Source organism: Arvicola amphibius, chromosome 12, assembly GCF_903992535.2.
Source record: "Arvicola amphibius chromosome 12, mArvAmp1.2, whole genome shotgun sequence".
In the NCBI taxonomy this organism is placed as follows: domain Eukaryota; kingdom Metazoa; phylum Chordata; class Mammalia; order Rodentia; family Cricetidae; genus Arvicola; species Arvicola amphibius.
In genome coordinates this window covers 126,151,575-126,170,266 of record NC_052058.2, presented here as the reverse complement: position 1 = coordinate 126,170,266, position 18,692 = coordinate 126,151,575, and the positions used below count along the sequence as shown (strand labels likewise).

Sequence of the window (18,692 nt, the reverse complement as noted above, 5' to 3'; positions counted from 1 at the left end):
GAGTGTCTGCAGTAACAGCCTGGATGCTTTCTGAATACTGAGTTCAATTCCATGAATGCTGTACACACAAGGGGGGCTTGATCACTGATTCCCAGTTAGCAGGCAGTTGGCACTTAATCATGGTAATTCTCAAGACTTTTCCGTTTGATGAGCCCACTTCCTAAAAGCATACATGCAAACACACACACAGACAGTGTAAATAACTTCAAAGGCTCAGGAGTCATCAGGATTATAAATGATAGTAAGCTAGATCCTAACTGTGTATTGCTTTGTAGTAACTGGGCATCTTTAAGGACAAGTATACACACAAATATATATGCTAAAATGTGTTCTTTATGTCATGTTTTCAGTAAAATAAAAGCATGATGTATTTTAATGACATCCACTTGTCTGTAAAAAAAAATTGAGTGGACTTTTTTCTGCTCCATTTAGCTCTAATCAGTTTTTTAAGAATCTGAAGACTTGGGACTGGAGAAATGACTCAGTGTTTACAAGAACTGACTACTTTTGCAGAGGTTCAGGGTTGAACCTCTGCAACCATCATGACTCACAATCATCCGTAACTCCAGACCTAAGGGAATCCTAGGGCTAGCCTTCTGAGAACTATGAACTCTTCTAAAAACAGGAATGATTTCCCAAAAATTCTACTGTACCAATCCTGGTTGTTACAAAACGAAAGATGGATGTTATTTTGCTTTCTGAATTTGTCTTTGATTATATGTGGACTAAACTATGCCTCTCTTGGCTTTCACACGTTTGGGTGAACTTTATCAAATATGTTCATTTTGCCATGATGTGCAACAATGCCAGTGAGCGTTTCATTTACTTTCTCCTTTTAAAAACTCACTTGAGGTAGAGCAGCTTATTTTTCTCAGGTTTTTCCTTTCCTTTATGAAAGGGGAGGGGCTCTGGGTTGTCTTCTAGAGACAGGCAGATAAGTCAAGCCTTTGAATTAAATTTTTCTGATACTTGGTCTGTTTTCCTTAGATACTTTTGTGTGTTTATTTCAGCAGTATCATTTGAATTAAATTTTTCTGATACTTGGTCTGTTTTCCTTAGATACTTTTGTGTGTTTGTTTTACCACTTTATCCTCATATGCCCTGAGTGCCTCTTCCTCCTCCACCACAGCCACCAGTGACCCATAGGCAAATAGAATTACTGTGTTCACAGACCTCAGATCAAGCCAAGGATGTCTGCCCCTTTTATGGGAACTCTCGGCTGAGCTGAAAAGTGCGAACCAGCACAAGGCCTTCAGAAGGTGCTCAGGAGTTAGCAGATGTACCTGCTAAAATAAATCAAGGGATCTAGCTCTCATTTACCAGTTCCATGAAGCAATTGGGAGACCTCCCACCAACCTTTGCATGATGCTGAGCCTGTCACAAGGGACTGTCTTTCAAAAATGCATATTATTGTACTTTTCCCATGAATGGTGAGGAAGAAAATCAAATGTGAAATCTTTTTTTCCCCTGAAATGCTCAGTACTGTTTTTGTTTGTTGTATTCTTTTGCTATCACAAAAGGGAAGGAATTCATGAGCTGCACATCATGTAAAAGGTGAACATGGAATTTTGATTCTTTGAGAAAATTCATAGAATCATAAAGAAAGATGGGTTTGGCTCACTTGAGACACTGATGACAGACATTTGTAGGATGTAGCCATGGTGATGCTGCTTGCCTACCCCCTGCTTCTGCTTCTTAAGTGCACCTTGGTTTTTGATTGTATGGGAGAAATGTGTAATAATGCAATAATTAATAGACTAATTGGTGTGGTGTTCAATTAAAACCACACATTTCTGTCTGAGTACTTATTTTGCTGTCTATGTCTGAGTATATTCATCTTATATTTTGGTCTACTTGCATCACTTTTGTGAAAGCATGTGTTTAATGTGCTTAGCATGTACTTAAAACATTTCAGCCTTTCCTGAGTATATATCATTTAATCCTCTCTGTGAAATTTTATGTCATAAAAGGAACCTAATTTCTGCCATGTTTGGCTTGCTGTGTTGAGTGTGAAAAAAAAATGAAGTGGTGGCCAAATTGCAATGACTTTTCTTCATGTTTTTGCCTTCTGAGAATACACAATAATGTAAAATCATGTTAATTACGTCTTCTGCAGTTTCAAAGAAGAGAACAAAGCAAAGATTCAATCTTCTTCAGAGATGGAGTTAGGCAGATCGACTTTGTCCTTTCTTATGTGGAAGATGTGAAGAAAGATGCAGAGCTAAAGGCAGTAAGTGCTTATGTGGGAGAAGCAGAGAAGAAAGACAAATATTCTAAGCCAGAACTGACTGATAATCTACTGAGGATGCAGTGTTTATTGGTTAACATTTACTTCCTGAATATTTTAGACTTGATAACTAAGTTAACTTCTTTCTTCTCCCCAATCCTCTTCTTTCTTCCTCTCTTCCCCTCCCTTATTCTCCCACTTCTCTTTCTATGTGACTGACATCAATTTCATGCACCTTGCTTTAGATATTAAGTGTGACCCCATGAATAGAGGTTTTATCTCTGAATCTAGTACAGTGGTTCTCAACCTTCCTAATGCTGCAATCCTTTAATAAAGTCCCTCATGTTGTGGTGATCCCCAATCATAAAATTATTACATTGCTGCTTCATAACTGATATTTGCTACTGTTATGAATATAATATAATTATCTGATATGCAGGATAGCTGATATGTGACTCCCAAAATGTTAGAAACCACAGGTTAAGGACCACTGATCTACATACTCATAAGCGCGTGCACACACACACACACACACACACACACACACACACACACGTATACACATACACATATACATACATATTAATCAGGTTCTAGTGTTAATCAGGTTCTAGTCCTCTTGTGTGTTTTCTATCATAACTATCATCCTTATAATGTCATCTATCTCCTTTTGGTTTCAGAGAACTAACATAATTTTCCTTGGGCTTTAGCTGGCTCTTCTCTAGCTGTAGAAGTAATGCCTTACAAAGTGAACTGTTGACAGAGGTTTCTGTCCTGCCCAATTCCACAGCCATTCAATCAGGCTTCCTCTGCCATGACTGCTGATAAACTCTTTCCTCTTCCCAGAATTCTCTTGTTCTTGTTGCTCCATCTATACTTCCTGCCTGGTCACCCCACCTATACTTTCTGCCTAGCTACTGGCCAATCAGCATTTTATTAAATTACTACAAGTGACAAGTCTTTACATAGTACAAGACCATAGTATAAGTCCCACAGCAGTGAACCTCTTGCACAGTTTAGACTTGTATCTCACATGATGACTGTCCATTTGAGAAATGGTTAAAACTGCTTCTGTTTTTCACTTCATAATTTGGACTAACCATTTATCTTCCATATTATTTGATTTTTTCAACTCTAAAATGATAAGTCTGGTCTCTCAATATTTAGAGTAAATTAACTAGTGCATTAAAAAAACTGAACATAAGACCCAGTACAAACCACAAGGAGGGCTATTTCCTCAATGGTAGCAGGAAATAGTCTCTGAAGTTCATTTTTCATTATTGTTATCCACTTCAGAACCAATAATCTTATGTTAAGGAAGAACAAAAAGAATAAATTGTTGATTATGTTTAATAAATCAAATCATTTGATGTATCCAAAGGATCTTATACTCGTGATACAATTGTGGTAATTTCCTTGGTATAAAGATTTGTTTTTTACTGTTTTTTAGTGATTCTGATAATGTCCAGTGAAATGTCTTTCTGGTTCTTGATTAAATTATAATGATTCATTCAGGGAAATAAAAGTCAGGATCAGTAATTAAATTTAAAAAGGAACCATTGATCTACTATCTCCTTCTAATATTCAGTTTTCATCTTCAAAGTGTGTAGTCAATCGATCTAATAAAAAGATAGCTTTTGTGTTGAGCTCTAACCCTGGTTCTACCACTAATTGCTTCCTAAGTTTATTATTTTTGCTTTAATGCTTCTAAGATGGCAAGGTAGGTTGACAACACCAAGTATGTTGTTTTGTTCCTTGTCCCATCCCCAGGTGCTCAGAATGCTGTTAGGGTTTGATGAGTGCTCCATACTTGAAATGATGAATAAGAGACTTGATCTTCATGTATAAGGATTTATATGTGTGGACATATTGTAGACATATATGTGCAGGTATTTATTTAAATGCTGAAACATTAACAGGTAAAAACTTGAAAACTGAGTGTCATCCCCAAAACCTGAACTTCCTTAGCTTTGCATCTTACTACCTTGTCTGAGGAACCATCTACTAATGCCTCTGAGATTCATAGACAACAGCCATCTTTGTATCTTTTTATATTTTCTATGAATAATCCTTTTACACCCAACCCTTTCTTGAGGATCTCTGCTTCTCATGGTCATCTTCTTTTCCAATAGGGATAGTACAGGCTGAGAGCCTTGTTGACTTTCTTTTTCCTCTTTTCTTCCTAAAATTTCTGAGTTTTGAATCTCAGAAAATTGACTTCATTTCCTGTTGTGAGGGAGAGGGCCTGCTTGTTTGTCCCAGCCACCTGGCTTGCTTAGCCCTCAAAATAACCACACAGAAACTGTATTAATTAAATTACTGCTTGGCCCATTAGTTCTAGCCTCTTATTGGTTATCTCTCACATCTTGATTTAACCCATTTCTATTAATTTGTATTTTGCCATGTGGCTGTGGCTTACCAGCAAGATTCTAACTGGCGTCCATCTCAGGCAGAGAATCCATGGCTTCTCTGACTCTGCTTTCTTCTTCCCAGAATTCAATTCCATTTCTTCCACCTACCTAAATTCTGCCCCTATCAGGCCAAGGCAATTTCTTTATTCATTAACCAATACAAGCAGCATATAGAAAGAAGGACCTCCTATACCATTTCCCCTTTTAACTTAAACAAAAAGAAAGGCTTTAACTTTAACACAGTAAAATTACATATAACAAATTAGAATTATAGTTACAATATTTATATCTACTTTATCTGTTATCATAACTAAGTAAAGCTATATTATTACTATTTATTCTTCAACTCCATCAAAGACTCCAGAAGGATATAATATTACCTAAGTAAACATGAAGTACATTGTAAGCAACTTCTAAAATTCTAGAACTGACAGAGACATCTCACTGCCTGGACAGTCACCCACAGTTCTTCTGTACCATTTGGACATACATCTTTAGCCCACAGGCACATAGTATCCAGCAGACTTTTCCATGAAGCAGAAAAAGTCAAAGACTGTTCAGTCACTTTCTTCTGTATCCTGCAGAATGTCTCACAGAGTCTTTCATTAAGCAGGAACCCTGAAGAACAGTCTCACCTTTAGGCAAGTTCAGCAGTCATTTCTCTGCAGGTCATGCATGTCCAGTGAAGCAGTCCAGGCAAGAGCAGTTTCTTGCCCAAATGTCTAAGAAGCTTCTTTGATGCCCATGTTCCTCTCGAAGTAGCTTGGTGCTACCAGGAGCAGATGTTTCTCACTGCCATGCAAAGTTCTAAGTTCTGAAAGGTTTTAAATGCCATATTCTGATGGTCTCTGAAAGGGTTGAAGAATACCTAACTGAAATATATCTCTATACATCTAGAAAATCTAACTAACATGATTATAAGCTTGACTATTATTGATTATTATCCATTAACCTATATTTCTCAATTATACATTACATTTTAAAAATGAACTACACAATCACAATACCTCAATCAAGAGCAGAAATATACATATAACAAGATTGACCTTAAATTTGTATCAATAAACCAAGATGCATACCATTGCAAATTATTCATATCTATATCATATCCCCCTTTAAATGTAAAAGAACATTTATAAACAATATTTGGGTATATGGGCATAATTTTTTCTCTCCAAACTGCTTCCTGCTCTATGGGTGCGCTGTTAATCAGGTTTTTCATAGTGTATCCTGTGTGCTAGGTTCATCTCAGTCAGCCATTGGGCAAAGAATTTTTTTGAGGGTGTTTATGACAGCCTTTCAGGATGCCTTAGTCTATGAAACCATATTTGCTTATAGGTAATCCACAGCTTCTTATCTTCTGTGAAAACAGAAGAACCTCTTTTCCCAAGCAACATATTCTTAGACCCAAATTCTGAAGTCAAGATACCTTTATAATACATGCTGTTTTAGCTAAGCAGCCCATACAATGAAATATCTCTCTGTACTTAGTTCCTTCACAGTCGAAACATTAAAAGATAACACAATATACATAATCCAGATTCTCTGTGAATTTTCCATTTTTGTATGGCTTGTTTTTTACTTCTTTTAATCTATGACTGTTTATAATCTGTCTCTTTAAAGACTTTACCCCCCTTTTTTAAAGAATTAACATTATTTTATGATTCTTTGTACTCTTTTTCTTCTTTCTCCCAAGTCTGCATACATTTATCTAACACTGTGACCCATTTAAAGGTCTTTTATGTGTAAATCAGTTTTATTGTGAATCTATAATTCTTTACTGTCCAGGAGCACTTCTTAAAATGGTAAGCACTTCTTAAAAAATTAAGTTGCGCCATCATTATGGGTAATATGGTACTACCTGTTTGCCTGCCCAGTCTAAAACTTAAACTGTGCTATTATTATGATAAATATGGTTGTTCCTGCCTGTGCTCCACACAGTTCATCATGGCATGGCAGAGCTTCTTGTGCCTCTGAGCTGCATGTGCCTCTGAGCTGCATGCATTGCCCCACTTCCAGGCACACACCGAGTCCACGTTTCCATCAAGCAAGTCATAGCACTTTACTTACAAACTCTATCCAAATGCTCTGTCTCTTACAAGAGACAAAGGTCACGTTAGCAGCATAGCCCAGAAAGCCAGCGTTTTAAAACTGCCACTTTTTTCTGATGCAGCTGCTAAGTCAGGAAAATCTCTCTTAAAGGAGCTGCTATGGCAGGATGCCAGCAAACAGCAAAAACCTGTGTCAAACTCTTTTTTTGTTTTTGTTTTGTTGTTGTGTTGTTTTTCTAGAATTCCTTTTTAAGCTTTCTCGGGTTTTACATGGATATAGTTGACCACATTGGAGTGCCAATTGTTGTAAGAAGAAGGAATACAGTTTCTGTGTGATTATTTCATGTGTAAGCTAGCCAGGTGGCCGGAACAAACAAGCAGGCCCTCTCCCTTGCAATATTGTCCTTATCTACCCAGGCTCCTCTCTATTTTTGCCACTGTTTTCTCTGCCTCACTGCCACTCTGTCCTCCACCACTCCTTTCTGATGATCCATGAACATACCACATGCATGAGTGTGTATTTTGTCATTTGTCATTTTTGTTCTTAAATGTCCTTTAACAATGCTCTTTGCTTTTATTTAACCACCCATTCTCCAAAATTATATCACTGCAAGTGACTGTAACTCTGTAAATTTGTTCCATTTGCTTTTTTTAACCCACCTCTCAATCATTCATGCTAATAAACTTTTTTCATCACACAGACCATTAAAGATACTATTATGTTGCTATAGTTTTCTTCCTTCCTCCCTTGAAACACAATTAATAAAAACTCAGGGTCAGAAATTGGGATTCAACCTAAAGATCTGAAAAGCAAAACAACCAGCCATTAGCTCTCACCTTGACCTAAGTCTTAAATAGCAATCTTGCCTCCATGTTTCCCAGAATAAGAGTGTGTGTTAAGAGCTGTTTCCTCCCATTTTATAACCCTCTCTAGGGCTGGGATTAAAGGCATGCACCACTGGGATTAAAAGCATGCATCAACCAATTACTATGACAACTAGTGTGGCTATTGGGATTAAAGGTGTGCATGTCATTGTGGCTACTGGGATTAAAGGTATGTGTTACCATAACCTGGTCTGTAAGGCTGACCAGTAGGACTGTTTTACTCTCAGATTTTTAAGCAGTCTTTTATTAAAATACAACTGAAATGCCAGTACATTTCCCCTTTTTGTCTAGAATAAAAAAGAAGCATATAACTAATATAAGAAAACTATATATAATAAGTAAAATGACTATGTACAATATATGCAGATAATAAATACATCAACAATATCTAGTCCATTTGCATTTGACAAATTCAGAGAAAATATTTTATATCTATTCTATCTTGGTAAGTCCAAAGTCTTATACCTAATTTACTTTCTATTATAACTGCTTTCTGTGTCTGGTAAGCTATAACTATAGCTGCCTAATCTTTAACTCCCTTAAAGACCCAAGAAGGAAATAATATTCAATGAGTAAGCAGGAAGTGCAAACAAGCGACTTCCAAAAATGTAATAATGACAGAAACATCTGGCTGCCTAGACAGTCACCAAAGTTCTTCTGCAATGTTGTGGCATCCATCTTTGCCATACAGGCTTAGCATTTTCAACAGACTTCTCTGTCAAGAATATTTTGTGACTTTCTTGTTTAATTAGGAGAACATAATGTCAGCAGTTGAGGCAGGGACATTTTCTTGCCCAGTGGATTACTTTTGCCACAAAGAAAGTAAACTCCATGTGTAGTTTCTTCAGTGCCCATTATCTTCTCTGAAGTAGATTGGTGCTGCCAGGAGAGGAGTTGAATCATTGTCATAAAAAAGAAGAAACTTGTTTTTAAAAAAAATCTTAAATACCATATTCGGTAGATCTCTGAAGTGTTTGAAGATGACATATCTAAATTATATCTTCAATTGACTTTGAAAACATACCAAATGTGACTACAAGTTTGATTATACTACGTGATTAACTACTAATCTATGTATTTTTATTATCCTAAGCAGTTGGTAATAATAATTTTCAAGGAGTAGAAATTTGCATTATATTGTTAAAGGAGCTGTATAGGTACAATATCTTGAACAAGATTAGAAAAGCATTTGTAGTGATGAGCTGTGGGCTGCATTCCCACCACCCTGCTTTCGGCCTCCTGACTAGCTCATGCCCCAAAATAATTACACGGAAACTGTATTCTTTTAAATATTGCCTGGCCCATTATTTTCAGCCTCTTACTCACATCTTGATTAACCCATATCTAATAATCTGTGTAGCACCATGAAGTGGTGCCTTACCGTTTAGTTTCTAGCATATGTCCATCTTGGGCTGGAGCTTCATCGCATCTGGCATCTCTCTCTGAGGAGAGGCACGGCAGTCCGCCTAACTTAGGAGAGGCGTGGCATCTTACTGATCCTTCTACCTCACTTCCTCTTCCTGTTCTATCTACTCCACCCACCTAAGGGGCGGTCTATCAAATGGGCCAGGCAGTTTCTTTATTAGCCAATGAAATCAACTCAAACAGAAGACTCTCCCACATCAAGCATTTACAATATGTTTTAACAAAATTAATCTCAAATTTGTATCAATATACAAAATTTTCATACAATATACAAAAGTAGAACCAATGTAAAATATTTAAAATTAATAGTTGCTTTTAAAAAGTAGATTCAATAATCTGCCTTGCAATCCTATCATATTTATATTCATTTTTCTTTCTTTTTTACCCAAAAAAGATCCCTGAGTCTATAAAATGTATAATCTATATCAGTTATAACCAACCCCTAATTGATGTCCCTAACCCTAAAACAAACTTTGTTGAGAGAGGGATCATTGTCTTCCAGAATTACATCCAGGTGTCATGGGTGTGATATTCTTTCTATGGGATCCTGTAAAACTAAAATGTTTAATTTTCAAGATTATTGTCTCTTAAAATTGAAAATAGTCTCTGAGTAGTAGATGTGATTTTTCTGAAGTTCTTATTTGAAGTTCTGGCCAGAATGTTATAAGATGGGGCACCATTTCAGCTAACCAAGTAGGAATCATTTTCAGCAGTTGGTACCCAAAACCTATCTTAAAGTAGCTTTAAGCATCATGACATCATATCAACCAGGTGGAGTCATTGTTGTGGGACTCCATTTTCTTCCTGGAAATTTCAAAAATTACTGTAGGAAAATTTGTTGTGCATTGTGAAATACTTAGATATTATGCATATAGACAAATATTCAATGAAAAGTATGATAGAGACAAAAGTAGGTATGGAGAGAAGTAAAATTTTTCCTAATTTTTTTCTTCTTTTTGTCCCATACCAGATGGTTCCTGATATGAGACAGAAACTCTGAATTTTTCTTTTAACCACATGCTTAGATATAGAGAAAGACAGAGCCATTGTCCAACTCCAAAGCCAGCTTTTACTTGTAAAGATATGGTACCATAATTCAGATTTCTCTTAGCTTGCTGAATTTTTCTGGATAGCTATCTTTTCTTCTTTAGGCATCTAAATATCCAAGGTCTCTTGACATTTTGAAGATGAGTATTTTCCTGAAAAAAACAAGATCAGAGCCCTGCCCCAATCTTAATGAAGTTTCCTTACCACCTGTATGATTGTCAGCTCTGTGGGTGCGTTGTCATTTCTCTTTTGCAAGAGGCTTCTCTTTTTCAAACCAAATATTTTTTAATTTTAATAGTAACCATAGCTTTTCTTCTGTGGAAAAAAAGAGAAAAACCCCTGCCCCAACATAGCACATCTCCTGGTTTCCATTCTGTGGTAAACACATATTTGAAATATATCAACTGATTTAATTCAGAATTTTTTATTATTATCAAATGTTTCTCTGCTGCCATTGTTCCTTTATTATTAGCATCAAGAAAATTAAAGGTTAATAGAAATCTCTTTCTGGGAGTATTTCCCATCCCTTTCTGTTTGTTTATCATATCCTTAATAGTTTGATTTGATTTTTCTAAAATTGCCTGACCTGTAGGATTGTTTGTATACCTGCAATATGTTTAATATTATAATAAGCAAAAATGTTTCACTTTATTACAGATATATGCTGTACCATTAACTGTCTTTATTTATGCAAGTAAACCAATGATGGCCATAACATCTAATAAATTCATGATTACTGAATCAGCTTTTTCTGAGCTCAAGACAATTACCCATTGAAAATCTGAATAAGTGTCAATGGTGTGGTGTACATATTTTAATTTTCCAAATTTTGTAAAGTGGAACACATCCATATGTCAAATTTCATTCCTTTGCACCCTTTGGGCTAATTCCTGTGGGTAGTGGTGTTTAGTTATAGGAAGAACAAGTAGGACATCTCTCTATAATCTCCTTAGCTTGTTGCCACACAATAGAAAACTCTTTCTTTAAGCCTTTGCTATTAACATGATGCTTTTATGAAATTCTGAGGTCTTCATCACATTTCCAATCAATAATCAATCAATTTCAGCATTATATTGTGCTAGAGGACCTGGCAAACCCATATGGGATCAGATGTGTGTTATGTATATGGGACAAAACCTATTCTTCATTATATCTTGAACCTGAATGAATAATGAAGTCAATTCTGTACCATCTTGTATAAATTCAGCAGCTTCAAATATGATATGTAAGACAACTCTTTCTGCATATTGCAAATCAGTGACTATATTGAGAGATTCTTTAAAATACCTTAGTATCATAAGAATAGCATATAATTCTGCTTTTTGGACAGAATTATGAGGGCTTTGTTCCACCTTACTTAATTCTTCTGGTTTGTAACCTACCTTTCCTGATTTATTTACATCAGTATAGAATTTATGGGCTCCAGTTATTGGTGTGTCATGTACAATTTAAGGAAGAATTCAAGTAGTTCTTTTTATAAGACTAATTCTAACAATTTCAATATAATTGCTATTAATCTCTCCTAAAAATTAGCACAATCACTTTGCCAGGGTTCATTGTCTTCCCATATTTTTTAATTTCATCAAAAGTAAAAGGCACTTTAATCTCTGCTGTGTCTATTCTTACTAGTTGACATAGTGTCAATTTTCCTCTTATAATTAATTCAGAGAATTTTCCACATACATTTTAAATTTTTTACTAGGTTTATTTGGTAAAAAGATCCATTTAAGATAATATCTTCCCTCTGCCTTAAAATTCCTGTGGGAGAAATTCTGGAAGGCAATATAACTAGAATACAATTAAGGTTTGGATCTCCACAATCCACATGTGCCCCCTCCCCTGTAATTTCTCTTCAACCACAGCTAATTCATTCCCAGCTTCAGATATTAATTTCCTGGGACTATTTAAGTCTTTGTCACCATCTAAAGTTTTGTTTTAATGAATTATTAGATCAGGTGCTATCCCAACAGTGGGTCATAGAATGGAAATGTCTCCTAACAATCTTATAAAGTGATTAAGAATCCACAGTTGGTCTCTCCTAATATGTGCCTTTTGTGCTCTAATTTTCTGTAAACCTATTTTATAACCTAGGTAATTGACAGAATGTCCTCTTTTTATTTATCCAGGAGCAATTTGTAATCCCCAATTAGATAAAACTTGCTTTACTTTTCAAACATACTTTCTAAAGTATCGAAATTTGAATCACATAGCAAAAATGCCATCCATGTAATGCTAAATTATAGATTTAGGAAATCATATACATATTATTTCCAATGACTGACTTACAAAGTATTGGCACAGGGTGGGGCTATTGAACATTCCTTTTGGGAGGATGGTCCATTGATATCTCCTAGTAGGCTGAGAATTCTTATGAGTACACACTATGAGGGCAAATTTTTCTCTGCCCTTTTCCTGTAAAGGCATAGTAAAATGTTCTTTTAAATCAATAACTATAAGAAGCCATTCTTAAGGTAATAGGGAAGGCAAAGGAATTCCAGATTATAGAGGGCTCATAGGTTGAATTACTTTGTTGACAGCTCTTAGATTTGTTACCATTCTCCATTTCCCAGATTTCTTTTTAACAATAAATACAGAAAATTTTCAGGGGCTGGTTTATTCTTCATTATGGTGATCATCTAGTTGTTTCAGTACCAGCTGTTCTAAAACCTGTACTTTAGCTTCTGTTAAAGACTGTTGTTTAACTCATATTGGTTTCTCAGTTAACTATTTTAAAGGTAGGGCCATTGGTACCTCTGAAGGTTTGCTAGTTGTTCTGTAATCTTGTAAAGGCTGAATAGTTGGTGTCCTTTGTTTATAGTACCTTATAATATCCTTCCCAGAAACTCATATTAACTTCATGAATGTTAATCTGGTTATCCCATTGCTGCAGCAGGTCATGGTCCAATAAATTTACTGTGATATTAGCCACATATGGTCCCAGCCTTCCATTCTGTCCTCCTGACCCTATGCATTAAAATCCATCTCATGTTTTATTTCACTTGAGATATGGTTCCAATACATAGAATTTGAAGATCTGCCTCTTGAAGAGGCCAATTTGAATGCCAAGATTCTGGAGTAATGATGGTCACATCCACACCTATGTCCAATAATCGCTCAAATACAATGTTATGTATATGTACTCTTAGCTTTGGTCTTTGATAATTTATAGAAGTCTGTCAAAATATACAATCCCTACTTTCTATTAGAACTTTAGATTCATCCTCATGCTCAAATCCATCATCCAGAACAGTATGGATTTATCCAGCACACATTGAATTTTTAAATTTTTCTGGTGAGACATGTCCTCCACTGTGACTGGGAATGACTGAACCACATTTGACCTGAGGGCCTGTGAGAGGCCCCCCAAAGAGTTTCCCAGTGATTTCAGGTTGCATTGTTTGTCTTTTTTTGATCTATATTCATTGGTCCAATGACAGCCTTTGCAATATCTTCTATATAATCCAGAAGATTGACATTTTCTATTTTTGTCATTCCCAAAAGAGACAATATTTCTGGGAATGCCTTGTCTACAATACCTTCTCAGATGTCATAGTCTACCACAATTAAAACATTTGGCAATTTGATGTCTCCTTGTACCTTTGGAAATTGCTTTTCATAACCAAAGACTCAGGATAATAGTCAAATGTCTCAACATTCATTGTATGCAAGATCCATAAATCCATTGATACTGATCTAATCTATAAAAGTCCAAGTATCTGCATTCTAAGCTGCCATCTTCTTTTTTATATATATTTCAAAAAAAACTTTATTCCACAAAATTGGAAACTCTAAGAGAAATGAACAAATTGCTTGACAAATACCACTTATCACAGATAAATCAAGGTCAGATAAACAATTTGAATAGAATGATAATTCCTAAGGAAATAGAAGCAGTCATTAAAAGTTTCCTAATCAACCAAAAATAAATAAATGAATAAATATGAAGTATAGGACCAGATAGTTTTAGCAAAGAGTTCTATAAGACTTTCATTCTTTTTTTAAAAATTTTTATTGAGTTCTACATTTTTCTCTGTCCCCTTCCCTGCCATTTCCATCGCCCTTCAACCCTCCCCCAAGATTCCCATGCTCCCAATTTGCTCAAGAAATCTTGTCTTTTTCTACTTCCCATATACATTAGATCTATGTTAGTCTCTCTTAGTGTGCTCATTGTTGTCTAGGTTCTCTAGAATTGTAGTTTGTTATTGTATTAGGAGCATGGGCTTCTTGTTCTGACCCACCCAGCCACCTTACACCCGAAATAACCTTGCGGAAATTTTATTAATTAAATCACTGCTTGGCCAATTATTTCTAGCCTCTTATTGGCTAACTCTCACAGCTTGATTCAACCCATTTCTAATAATCTGTATGTCACCACAGGGTTGTGGCTTACCAAGAAAGTTTCAGCATGTTTGACTTGGCAGCTGGCTCCATGGTGGCTCTCTGACTCTGCTTTCTTCCTCCCAGAATTCAGATCTCTCTTCCCCACCTACCTAAGATTCTACCCTATCAAAAGCCAAGGCACTTTCTTTATTTGACCAATGAAAGCAATACATAGAAAGAAGTACCTCCTACACCAGTTTGTGGGCTAGTTTTCATTGCTTTATGTTTAAAAACCACCTATGAGTGAGTACATGTGATAATTCTCTTTCTGGGTCTGGATTACTTAACTCAAAAATGTTTTCTAGCTCCATCCATTTTCCTGCAAAATTTAAAATGTCGTTATTTTTTTCTGTGTAGTACTCCATTGTGTAAATGTACATTTTCCTTATCCATTCTTTGGTTGAGGGGCATTTAGGTTGTTTCCAGGTTCTGGCTATGACAAAGCTTCTATGAAGATAGTTGAGCACATGTCCTTGTGGCACTGTTAAGCATCCTTTGGATATATACCAAAAAGTATTATTACTGGTCTTGAGGAAGGTTGTTTCTTATATTTCTGAGAAATCATCACACTGACATCCAAAGGGGTTATACCAGCTTACATTCCTACCAGCAATGCAGGAGTATTCCCTTTTCCCCACATGCTTTCCAGCATAAGTTGTCATCAGTGTTTTGGACCTTGGCCATTCTTACAGGAATCTCAGAATTATTTTTGATTTGCATTTCTATGATGACTAAGGATTTTGGACATTTCCTTAAATGTCTTTCAGACATTTTAGATTTCTCTGTTGATGGTTCTCTGTTTAGGTCTGTACTCCATATTTTTATTGGATTATGTGATCTTTGGGTGTACAATTTCTTGAGTTCTTTGTATATTTTGGAGAGCAGACCTCTGTCTGATGTGGGATTAGTGAAGATCTTTTCCCATTCTGTAGGCTGTCATTTTGTCTTGTTGATAGTGTCTTTTGCTTTACAGAAACTTTTCAGTTTCAGGAGGTCCCATTTATTAATTGTTTCTCTCAGTGTCTGTGCTGCTGGGGTTATATTTAGGAAGTGGTGCCCTGTGCCAATGTGTTCAAGTGTACTTCCCATTTTCTCTTCTATGAGGTTCAGTGTGGCTGCTTTATGCTGAGGTCTTTGATTCATTTGGACTTGAGTTTTGTGCATGGTGATAGATATGGGTCTGTTTTCATTCTCCTACATGTTGATATCCAGTTATGCCAGCAACACTTGTTAAATATGCTTTCTTTTTTTTTCATTTGATATTTTTTGCTACTGTATCAAAGATTATGTGTTTGAAAATGTATGGAATGATATCCAGGTCTTCTATTCAGTTCCATTGGTCCTCCTGTCTATTCTTATGCCAGTGCCAGGCTGTTTTCAGTATTGTAGCTCTGTAGTAAAGTTTGAAGTCAGGGATTGTGATGCCTCCAGAAGTTCTTTTATTGTACAGGATTGTTTTGGCTATCTTGGGTTTTTGTTTTTCCATATGAAGTTGAGTGTAGCAAGTGGAGCGGTGGGCTGTGTCCCACTGCCCGGCTAGCTTATAACGTGAAATAACAACACACAAATTATATTCATTTAAACACTGCCTGGCCCATTATTTATAGCCTCTTATTGACCAACTCTCACATCCTGATCTAACCCATTTCTAATAATTTGTATGTCACCACGAGGCTGCAGTTTACTGGCATGAGTCTAACCAGCGTCCATCTTGGGAAGGAGAATCATGGCATCTGCTACACTTCCCTTCTTCCCAGCATTCTGTTCTGTCTACTCCACCCACTTACGGGCTGCCCTATCAAAAGGCCAAGGCAGTATCTTTATTCAACCAATGAAAGGAACAAATCATACACCAGTAGAGTACCGTTCTTTCAAGGTCTTTGAAGAATTTTGCTGGGATTTTGATGGGCATTGCATTGAATCTGTAGATTGCTTTTAGTAAGACTGCCATTTCTACTATGTCAATTCTGCCTACCCAAGAGCATGGGAGATCTTTCCACTTTCTGGTGTCTTCTTAAATTTCTTTCTTTAAAGATTTAAAGTTCTTGTCCTAGAAGTCTTCCACTTGTTTGGTTAGAGTTACTCTGAGATATTTTATGCTATTTGTGGCTATTGTGAAGGGTGTTGATTCTCTGATTTCTTCCCAGACCTTTAATCATCTGTGTATAGGAGGGCTACTGATTTTTTTGAGTTAATCTTGTATCCTGCTAAATTGCTGAAAATGTTTATGAGTTGTAGAAGTTCCTTGGTAGAATTTTTAAACTATCATATCATCAGCAAACGATGAGAGTTTGAATTCCTCTTTTTCTATTTGTATCACCTTGATCTCCTTTTGATGTGTTATTGCTCTAGCCAGGACCTCAAGAACTATATTGAATAGATATGGAGAGAGTGGACACCCTTGCCTTGTTCCTGTTTTCAGTGGAATCACTGTGAGTTTCTCTCCATTTAGTTTGATGTTGGCTGTTGACTTGCTGTATATTGCTTTAAATATGTTTAGGTAAGTTCCTTGTATCCCTGCTCTCTGCAATACTTTTATCATGAAGGGATGCTGTGTTTTGTTAAAAGCTTTTTCGACATCTAATGAGATGATCATGTGGTTTTCATTTTTCAGTTTGTTTATATGGTGGATTACGTTGACAGACTTTCGTATGTTAAACCATCCCGGCATCTGTGGGATGAAGCCAAGTTTGTCATGGTGGATGATGGTTCTGATGTGTTCTTGGATTCGATGTGCCAGTATTTTATTTAGTATTTTTGCATCAATGTTCATGAGTCAGACTGGTCTCTAATTCTCTTTCTTAGTAATGTCTTTCTGTGGTTTGGGTATCAGGGTAATTGTAGCCTTATAAAAAGAGTTTGGCAATGTTCCCCTCTGTTTCTATTGTGTAGAATAATTTGAGGAGTATTGGTATTAGTTGTTCTTTGAACGTCTTGTAGGATTCTGAGCTGAATTCATCTGGTCCAGGGCTTTTTTGGTTAGGAGGCTTTTGATGACTGTTTCTAATTCTTCAGCAGTTATAGGTCTGTTTAATTTGTGTATCTGGTCTTGATTTAATTTTGGTAAGTTATATTTATCCAGAAGTTGTCCATTTCCTTTAAGTTTTCCAATTTTGTGGAGTACAGGTTTTCAAAATATGACCTGATGATCCTCTGTATTTCCTCCATGTCTGTTGTTATGTCCCCCATTTCTTTTCTGATTCTGTTAATTTGGACATTCTCTCTCTGCCTTTTGGTTAGTTTGGATAAAGGTTTGTCTATTTTGTTGATTTTCTCAAAGAAGCAACTCTTTGTCTCATTGATTCTTTGTATTGTTTTCTTTGTTTCTATTTTGTTGATTTCAGCTCTCAGTTTGATTATTTCCTGCCACCTAGTTCTCTTAGGTGAGTTTGCTTCTTTTTGTTCTAAAGTTTTCAAATGTTCTGTTGATTCACTAGTGTGGGATTTTTTCCAGCTTCTTTATGTAGGTATTTAGTGCTATGAACTTGCCTCTTAACATTGCTTTCATTGTGTCCCATAAATTTGGGTATGTTGTGTGGTCATTTTTATTGAAATTTAGGAAGTCTTATTTTCCCCCTCTATTTCTTCTTTGACCTATTGATGATTCAGGTGAGCATTGTTTAATTTCCCTTTGTTTTTGGGTTTTCTGGAATTATTTTTACTGTTGATATCTTCTTTTAGACCATGGTTATTTCATAAGGTACATTGGGTTATTCCAATTTTTTGTATTTTTGAGGTTTTTTGGTTACTGAGTATGTGGTCAATTTTTTAGAAGGTTCTATGAGGTGCTGAGAAGAAGGTATATTCTTTTCTGTTTAGATGGAATATTCTATATATGTTTGTTAAGTCCATTTGAGTCATAACATTTGTTAGTTCTCTTATTTTTCTGTTCATTTTTTTGGTCTGGCTGGCCTATCCAGTGGTGAGAGGGGTTTAATATTTGAGTTAAGCCTTAGAAGTGTGTTTTTGACATATGAGGGTGCCCTTTTATTTGGAGCATAGATGTTCAATATTGAAATTTCCTCTTGATGGATTTTTTTCCTGTGACTAATATGAAAAGATCTTCTTTGTCTCTTTTGACTGATTTTAGCTTGAAGTCTATTTTGTTAGATATTAGGATAGCTACACCCACTTGTTTCTTAGGTGCATTGGATTGGTATATTTTTCCCCACCCTTTACTCTGAGATGATATCTGTCTTTGCGGTTGAGATGCATTTCTTGTATACAGAAGAAGGATGGATTCTGTTTTCATAACCAATCTGTCAG

The 18,692-nt window shown here is 36.0% G+C and overlaps 1 protein-coding gene across 1 annotated transcript in view; it reads left to right on the top strand.

Annotated features, from left to right (window-relative positions):
* Positions 1 to 18,692, top strand: part of Ano5 (anoctamin 5) — a 90,786-nt gene that overhangs the window by 11,091 nt on the left and 61,003 nt on the right. Inside the window, exon 6 of the mRNA XM_042054050.1 lies at positions 2,117 to 2,230. Within this exon, the coding sequence (XP_041909984.1) occupies positions 2,117 to 2,230 (114 nt within the window). The remainder of the gene's footprint in view (positions 1 to 2,116; positions 2,231 to 18,692) is intronic.